General features: G+C 40.8%; 1 protein-coding gene across 3 annotated transcripts; it reads right to left on the bottom strand.

The window, feature by feature from the left end:
• Positions 1 to 1,456: 1,456 nt before the first annotated feature.
• Positions 1,457 to 8,422, bottom strand: senp1 (SUMO specific peptidase 1). Of its 3 annotated transcripts, none has more exons than XM_079172010.1 (18): positions 7,851 to 8,422; positions 7,540 to 7,598; positions 7,246 to 7,433; positions 7,079 to 7,154; positions 6,781 to 6,973; positions 6,534 to 6,669; positions 6,328 to 6,446; positions 5,870 to 6,153; positions 5,582 to 5,645; positions 5,255 to 5,293; positions 5,084 to 5,168; positions 4,834 to 4,974; positions 4,479 to 4,607; positions 4,070 to 4,273; positions 3,904 to 3,983; positions 3,690 to 3,774; positions 2,690 to 2,785; positions 1,457 to 2,607 (listed from the first exon to the last, which is right to left on the bottom strand). In XM_079172010.1, exons 1-18 carry the CDS (start codon positions 7,982 to 7,984, stop codon positions 2,545 to 2,547), a joined length of 2,175 nt encoding a protein of 724 aa, XP_079028136.1. In that variant the 5' UTR covers positions 7,985 to 8,422; the 3' UTR covers positions 1,457 to 2,544. The 3 variants fall into 3 exon arrangements, with proteins under 3 accessions (XP_079028136.1, XP_079028137.1, XP_079028138.1); XM_079172011.1 differs by having other exon boundaries at positions 7,246 to 7,430; XM_079172012.1 differs by having other exon boundaries at positions 7,246 to 7,403.
• Positions 8,423 to 9,292: the final 870 nt, after the last annotated feature.

The following is a 9,292-nucleotide window of genomic DNA, read 5'->3' as shown; positions in this document are numbered from 1 at the left end:
AATAGTGAGAAATAGATGTTTGCAACTGTTTTTGAAATAGTGATTTGTTTGTATGTTTGCTTAGTTCTCTAGTTCTGGTTCCAGTGTTGATGTCAAAGAGGCTTTAATGTTTGTTTGTTTTTTGCTTTTGCTTTTACAGACATTTCAGTTCTGTCTGTGTCACAAATGTTGGCAATTTGGGAACATGACTCCTGATCATGGATTCATTCTGTATGCTAGGTTCAGATGCATTGTTACAGAGTTGTACCCCAAGCAGTTGGGAACAACGTAAGATAAAGTATATGTTCAAACCTTGACTTACCTCATCCTGCCAGAGAAATGTAGATTCAGTTTGTGTGCAAGGTTCACAGGCAATAACCAACTTCAGTAGGTCCCACGGCCGTTCACAGCTGGTACTGTGTCCACATCCTTTAACTCTTCCGTCCAATGCTCGGAAAACCCGCCCACGGTCTGACGATCTATGCAATTAATTTATTATCCTTATAAATGCAATACTACAGATATCAAAGAGACACCTCACAACATTACTTAACATTCTGGCTTTATCTTTCATTATACATATACGGTGAGATATTTTTCTCTCTGACTGACACATTCATCTATGGTTCATTCATTGTTCGTAAAATTGCTGCATTAAAAGGGAACTATTTCATACCAAAATGTAGTTGTTAATATGACTGTAAAAATTTGGCAGGTTTGCTTTATGTGAACGAAGGCGGGTATGACCCAGCTGTTATTTTACATGGGCACCATAGGTTTGTATTAGATGTAATTCACCATTCCATCCAGTTCCAGTTTGTATGTGCTGTGCCCTGTCCGGTCCTGTTTGTTGCTTTCTTGCTGAGTAATTCACACGGTTTTATTTCCAGGACCAAATTAAACTTCACAGAAATGCCTTAGATTTCACTGAAAGGGATAATGAAGTGCTACTCCGATTTGTTTGGCTTGTTTTGTTTTTTGGTTCATGCACTGCTAATGTTGAAGATTTTATTGTCATCTCAAATTACTCTGAGCATAGATCTATCAAGCAAAGAAATCTCTACAGGACTATCTTGTGTTCCATTGTTTCTGTCCAAAACAATGAAGAAAAAGTGAATGGTGGCTTCTTGAGTCAAACAAACTATTGCTGCTAATGTTGGATAGAGTATTTAGAAATCTTTTAGCTGAAGGTCATTGAATATATCAAGTCACATATTGGGTCACTTCTTATCTCATGTTCAGAGATGTCTGTGCAGTCTGTTGGTAGTAAATGTCTGTCTGTGCCATGATGCAGGTCTTTGTCAATTTCATAAGAAAAACCCCCTACAGCTATTAAACGTTTGACTTGGTTTGATTTGGAACTTGTCATTTTTCACACTGTGGTGCGTTTGCTTTTTGTTACACAAGGGACCATTTGCAGGTTTATATTTAGTAAAATAGATAATGCACTTCAAATAAGCCAACACACATCCAGGTTCTCTCATGTTTATCAAACCCAATTGATTTTGAGGTAATACACAAATAACAGTCACAATACATGAGAATGTATTTCTAAAACAGACTTAAATCTAGATTTAAAAAAAACCCATAAGAATTCCATAAAGAAAAAAGTATTTTACACTGTTCAAGAGGCTGTATATGTTTTAAGTATGTACAAAGTAAAAAATATATTGAATATGCCCAAAAGTTGCTGCAAAACAAAAGACTCTGAAATACATAAAATAGACTTTGAACCTTAATTTACAATCTTTTATCAAGACTAACATATGTTGGTTTTTTTACCCTGCTGTTTTAGAATGTAACTAAGACCGTTTTATCACACTTGCAAGTATGTGTGGCAGGTAAAACTTCCTATTTCCGTTATAAACCATACTCTGAGACAATGCTTGAAGAAGCTTCAGGCCTTTTAATCAAACAAATTACAAAAATAGTCATTTTAGGTGACATGTTCGTACTATGGGAAAAAAATAAATAAATAAAGTTCTGTGCCCAAATACTAAGACAGATTGTTAAGACTAGAAGCCATTCATACTTCAGTTTTCATGGTGAGGTTTATTTTCCTTTTAACGTACCAAGAGTATCAAAAAAGGACAGCGACACTGAAAAGTATTACTGTCGTTATAAAAATGAAGCAGCAGAAAGCGCTCGTCTCCCTGCAAGACAAGAACATGTAAACTTGGCGTGTCTGCATCAAACAGAACATCGCAGCTCAGAGTATGGTTTCTAAGTACAAGTGTGATTTAGAAAACAGTTCTGGCTAGGCAATACAAAACATGCAGTGTTCCAGCTGCTACACTGATGTTCCACGGGTGCCCCAAAAAACACCAACGTGGAGTAGAGGACTGGGAGGCAGTGCTTGGTGCTCGGGCGACATCCTCTGAGATCAGCTGAGGGCTTGATTGACGGTAGAGGATGCAGAGTAGCAGAGCTGGTTCCTGATCTGATGAGCTGGTGTGCAAGTCTTTCCCAAAACAGGACTACTGTCAGTAGATCCTTCTGTCGAGCGTAGCTCAGCCGCCGTCGTCACGACTCGTATCCCCAACATCGCGAGCCGACTACACAAACTTACAACAGCTTATGGTTCAGAATCTCCCAAACCATCCGTCTCCTGAAGTAGGGCATGTGGTTCTGTGGAGTAAAGAGAAGTCATGCAAGACATTTTCAGGCCACTATTATGATGATATGCAGATTAATCTGTGTTTGTGATTACCTGTGTGAATGTGATTGGCTTGTCTTTGGTAATGTAATCTGCATATTTGCATGTGAACATTCCACAGTCGCTACCATTCATCTGCTGTGGGATTTCCTGAAAGCAAAGGGGGGGGGAGACGACGACCAAGATGTTATTGGACATTCCATCACTATAATTATGTGTACACGTCTGACAGGATATCTTATTAATAACAATGATTATCTCATTACTTTACCAACTTTTGAATCACATTTTAGAGTGTTTTTTCCCCTACATAAGCATACAGCATCATGAGAAATGTTATTGAGAATGCAATAGCATTATTAATAGATTGTACACAGTATATAGTATCGTTTCTCTTAGTTTGATATTTCAGATGTAACCCTGCTCCAATGACCTAGCTCACTTGTGAAAGTGTAAAAAATAAAAATCATAGTAACACAAAGCAACATTGTAAATTATACTGCTCTGTTCATGAAGACCAACCTACAGGCTGGGCTGCTGCTTAAACACAACCAGTGAACTAAGACGTGTTCCTCAGGTGCATCGTTTGGAAGCTAGGGGATGCCCTGCTTCCCAAAATTGGTCACTTGACAGATGTGCCAGTGAAAGACTTTATGTCACAGATGATTTATAGCCCCCCCCCCCCTTTAGAAGCCCCACTATTTGTCAAACTAAATACTAGCTACCAAGAACATGGTAAGGGCTTAACACAAAACTTGGATGGCTTTACAAGTAGCTGATGCAACATACTTCTGTGTATGCTGTATAACTACAACGTTGGTGCAAATGAAATACCTGTAAAATGTAAACAAAACTATATGAATATCAAAGCTAGTCCACAGGTTAAGAATGCTGCAGTGCAGCACGGACGTGGACAAGATGAAGGTACTACTTGCTCCTACAACTTTCTGCTGATAATGGCAACCCATCCAAAAATTAAAAAAACATGCAGTTTCATGACAACAATGACAACAGACTACTTTATGCTAACCGCCCTCCAGTGTTTAGGACTTACATTGCGCTTTTTGCTGTGCAGAGTCCAGCCTACGGTATCCAGTTCTTTGCCCTTCTTGTCCTTACTTTCCTGTTGCAGGTATTTACTAGGGGAAAAACTCAATTACTTTCTATACACTTTGATGGCTCATATCAATTATTTAGCAGGAGTTACATTTACCTCTCTGAATATACATCCCATTTAACAAACAAACATATCGGATACTGAAACTCACAACAACATTCTGCATGCTTCATCGTTGTTTCCTCCCATAGAATCAAAGTAAATGACAGCCTTTTTGCGGAAATCCACCACCTAAGAGAAAGAGTTGCACAATAAAAAAAAAACTGCAACATAAATTCCAAAGATTGCTACTTCCAAGTATGGTCATTAAGACTTACAGAGAGGCACCAGTGCACCCCCAGGTGGACAGGAACCAGCAGGATGTCTTTAGAGAAGATGTCCATCTTTTTGGTCCAGCGGCGGACAGCAGGGTAGCCACTGCTGCGCAGCTTTGGATAGAAAAAAGTGTTGAACGTATTGACCGATGGCAGGCGGGGGTCCTTGCTGCGCTCCACCAGCAGGTTCATGTAAAAGTTGATCACCTTCGAGATTAAGGAGGGAGAGTTTCAATTAACTGTAGGACTCAGTTGTGTGACAATTATTACATGCACAATAGAACCACAGTCAAGTATTTCTTTGAACATTGTGATGAATACAGAATCAAAACAGGGGTGTGTGAGTCTGGTGCTAAATGAATGCCTGCTGATCATTCACACAGATCTGACCGTGAGGATCATTTACACCCACCTCATCATTGAGCCAGTTCAGGTTGCTGAGGGTCTGCAGGTCTTTGCGTGTAAGGCTGAGACCAAAACCTTCACTTAAAACTTCATGGTTCCCTCCTCTCAGCCCCATGTTCACCTCATCCTCCATTTCCTGATCAGAAAGAGACGGCACACAAATATTAACTTCACCTTTATTTTCATTAGATATACATTTGTTCCAAATATGGGACAACCATTTAGTGACTCTTTACTTCACTTTAAAAAAAAGGAAGAAATAGGAAAGTCAGAAATACTTGGGAAAGCCAGTCTTTTGTCTCATCTAAATAAATGATATAGACAGTAAACACTGCATACTCATTATGAAACAATGACCACACCTCTGTAAATTCAGGGAATTCGGGTTTCTCTTCTAAAGGCTTCTGTTCTTCTATCACAAGAGTCAAAGGAACCTCCTTCTCCAAAGGAACTCTGACATGGACCTCCACATCTGGGCTGCGTTGCGACTCGTCAGACAGGCGCTGGGAACCAGCAACAACATGACACAGTTTAGTGGGATCAGAAGGGATCGAGATACAACCGATTGGATAACACTGAATCTGAAAGAGAGCTTCAGTGGTGCACCCTCACCTGTCGCAGCAACATGGCAGCCAAGGCCTCCTGCTCTTCAATCTGTCTCCGCCTTTCTCTCGCCCGAGAGTCATACATACTCGTCCTACAGCGACAAAAGACACACGTTTTTCTCTGTTCAAACATAATTATCAGTCATTTATATAATCTAATACATGGGAGTGTACTTACAATTCTTTGATCCATAACTCTGCTTGGAAACATGGCACACTGTAAAAATACAGAACTCAATTAACGTGTATACAACGTGTATGACATAAGTCATTGTTTTTACTGCACCAAGAATCACAGGCCTAACATGGTGTGTCTGGGTCTATGCAAATTGAATTTAAATTTAGAAGTAAAGTAACATCATCCAACGTGAAATGTGAAGACATCTACATCTTGGACATTTTTTTTATGTTTAATTATGTTACACATTAACTACAGTGAAATGTAGCTTGTCAAGTAAAGACGTAAGTAACAAAATAGCAACACTGAGTGAAGAACACTACTAACCTTGAGCGGTCTTGCTTTTTACCCTTTTGCTCATTTATAATAATTACAGAATCACCATCATGAGCTGCAAGAAAAGACAAGGACATTACAACCAAAGAAAGAGTACAGAACCAAGCAAATATTCAATTCACGATTCCTATATTTCCATTAAGTCCACACACACACACACACACACACACACACACACACACACACACACACACACACACACACACACACACACACACACACACACACACACACACACACACACACACACACACACACACACACACACACAAAAATGACCTGATGATTGTGTGTCCTGAGAAGAGTTATCCATAAGAGCAGATGGAGAGGGAGCTGCTGTGAGAGTAGCTGCTCTGCTGGAGCTGGGGTCCGTGTCCAGAGACCACGGCTGGGTCCCCGGCCTATTGGAATTCCACAACGGGCTGGGCATGTTGCTGGAGCTCTGGCTGGACATCCCTGTGGTGCTGGGGGTGCTGCTGGGTCCCTCTGAAGTTCCTCCTACTGCTGACCTAGTAGGGGACGCGTACTGTAGCAGTCTGCGGCTCGTAGTCAGGAAGCTGGTACTGATGAGAAAGTGAAGGGTAAGCAGGTGAGGGAGATTATCTAGATACAGTCCAGAACAGTCTAAGTGATAAAGGATAGACATGGAACTATTCAAATGTATTTATCATTCTTATTCACCCCCCCACCAGGGTTTGCCATTGCTAAAAATCGACTGCATTTGTATGAATACGTACAAATCTCTGTGTGACCTCACAATGGCATGTGAGCTGCCGTTGTGATGGGGAGATGACTGACCACCAGAGACCATGGTCAGAAGCTGCCTGTAGACCTCCTTCTCCTCTTCACAAACAGACTGGACAAACACAGAGGAAAACCAGTAAATAAATGAAGAAATGCAACAACTGAGTGAGCAGGAATTACATTTGTCCTGGTGTCTGACCTGCTGTGCTGTGCAGTGGGGCCTGGCATTGTGCAAGCGCCCAGATGAGGAGCTGTGTGTTGGGCTCTGCACCACTTTGATGGGAAATGTCTTCTCATACATACTAGTGCAGGAGCTGCTTGCCACTCCACTAAAACTGCAGACAGAAAAATGACAGTGTTATGGTAATCACACAGTATAATGACACGTCATATAACAAAAAGCAACTTTTGAAATGGGAGAGGTAAAAACAAAGACACAACGATACCTTGGTGTTGCATAGGGTCTGAGGTTCAGGGGCCTGCCTAGCCGTGGAGATGGGTGCAATTTTGGGGTGATGGGGGGCGACATGTTGACTGAATGCCCATTTATTTTTGGCACTTCACGATGTGTAGGACTCATGCACACTTGTCGCCTACAGACTTTTGATCCCATAATGTTCTTGTCATTGCGCATCCATTCTAGAGTTGATAAACAAACAGTAGAACAATTAATCTCTTTCCGAGAGCTTAAAGCCTGCACAAACTTTAGCTACCGTGATGCAAAAGCTTAAGTGACAATTTTACCCGATTTGGATGTTTTCCACTCCAATGTTGTCGACGGAGCAACGAACGTCTCATCCAGACAGTTCCTTTCAACAATCTTAAAGCAAAAAACACACATGACTTCTTTAAATCAAGACAAAACATGTTTTGTCATCTCTACAGTCAGGCCCCAAACATTTATTCCTTACCGGCATCCCGGCCCAGACTGATGCTGAGGCTGATGTGGAGGGCTGTGGTTCTCCAGGTGGTGGACCAGGAAACGCAGGCAGTATGTTGCTCAAAGTAGGGCTCACGTTGTTTCTCATCCATGTAGCCACACTGGAGCTGTGACTCTTAACCCCTTCAGCTGCAACCTTGACTGTGTCAATAAGATCTCCTCAAGGAATTTAAAACAAGACGACATGATTGTAAGTAGGATAATACCGATTATATCGCTACATACACTCACACCATAATATGTAACAAAGTTAATTATTAATTACCCATTCGAGATTTCTTTACGATTAAGCCATCTTGGTCGATGTTTTGTCCATCTTCCAAACTTAAGGGGAAAAAAACAGACGCTTTACAGTTAATAAACACATTCCATCCATTTCCACAAACTGAAAATAACCAATTTCTTCACGTAACAAAAAAACGGTTGAAACGCAAAATGACCAGCGAGGAGATAAATGGCTGTTCTACAGAAACGTTACACGGACTCATAAATAACTTTAAAACAAATTGGAGTCGGTCTTTTTAAACACACTTGACTTGAGGTTACACACGGGAGTAATGCTGTTACAGCTCATACCATTCAAGTGGTCTTTTCCTCCTTAACGGATCATCGCCCGGTCTCCGGTGTCCGTCAGAGTCCTCCACAGCTGGTTCACCATTGCGAAGATTGGCAAAGCTTGTTTCTATCCATTCGTAGATTTGATTCAACATGGCTCAAAAGTTTTAGAAATAACGCCGCTGGTTTAAAGATAAATCGCTATGGCTACTTTAAGTCTACCTGTCAATATAGTCAAACCTAATGAAACCAGTGCGCTTCATTCGACTGAGGTAAGTTAGCTGAGGCTGTTTCAAAAGCTAACAGTCCTCACCATTATCATTTTACAAATGAAACCTAACCGTTAGCTGGTCAGTTGTGAATTAGCTAGTTGCCTAGCTAGCACACTATGCTAACTACCTCGCTAGCTGATGTTGCTACGACGCGGCTAATTTATGGAAGTATGTTTAAATTCCAGCAGGAATGCGACAAGTCGCAACCAACGCGTTCGGAAAAACGGTTATCATTTTGAGTCCCACGCTAACTCATTTATATATCCCTAACGTGACTTTAAAAAGCATATAAACTCGTTGAAGAATATTATCTCCCGCTTCTTCCTCATTCAAAACCACAACATGGCTGAATAGGACGCTCAACCATCGCACATTGTGATTGGATGACTGGATGCTGTAAATCTGAGTGTACCCGTCTTCTACTGGTTGATTGCAGACTGGAGGAGACCATTTAATATTACGTCACACGCCGGCTTTGGCTTCTGAACACATGTAGACCACACACACGCAATTATTTAGCTTTACCACTTTCATATCCTGTGTGTCTGTCGCACTCACGCACGAACACAATTGTGTGTGGAGGAATAGTCGATCTGGTTTTCTCAGATTTCTTTCTAATTATAATTTCAATGAATTAATCTGATTTGTATGTCAAACACATACAGCCACAAAGTGTGTTTGTTCTCAGATGCCTTAATCATTCATAACTGGAGACGAACAGGTTTTGAGTATTTCTCTAATTCAATTGACAGACAAAATAAATGCAAGCCAGGAAGATACCCTGTTCAGGATTAAGACCAGCTATTACCTGCCAAAGCAGCAATACATGACCTTTACCTAGCAGTGGTCCTATAGGCCTACCATTATCCACCCCGAGGGAAACCTGAACAGACACACAGACATACACAATTTAGACAAACATATATTATGATAAATACATTTACAATTTGTGCTATTATACGTTCACAAATCAATAGACGCCTACTGAGTTACACATTAAAATTACCACTTGCCAGGGAAATACTTCAAAAATAGAACTATGGCTCAAAAATAAACATAGTGGGAGAAGCAACATTATACACAGCTGAAATAATGTGAAAAGTAATTTATCTGAGGACCAGAGTGCTGGTAATGAACGCGTAGAAACTGCATCACATTTTAAAGGAGGAAGTGTGTAAGTAGGTGATTACA

The sequence above is a fragment of the Pholis gunnellus genome (genome assembly GCF_910591455.1).
Source record: "Pholis gunnellus genome assembly, chromosome: 2".
NCBI lineage: Eukaryota > Metazoa > Chordata > Actinopteri > Perciformes > Pholidae > Pholis > Pholis gunnellus.
Note: the sequence above shows the minus strand (reverse complement) of the source record. Positions and strands in the feature narration are given on the sequence as shown.

Coding starts and splice junctions, on each gene's coding strand:
- senp1 (XM_079172010.1), bottom strand. CDS start 7,984: ATGTTGAATCAAATCTACGAATGGATAGAAACAAGCTTTGCCAATCTT. Junction 7,155..7,245: donor CAGTCTGGGCCGGGATGCCG/GTAAGGAATAAA, acceptor TTTTGCTTTAAG/ATTGTTGAAAGGAACTGTCT. Junction 6,670..6,780: donor AGACCCTATGCAACACCAAG/GTATCGTTGTGT, acceptor TTCTGTCTGCAG/TTTTAGTGGAGTGGCAAGCA.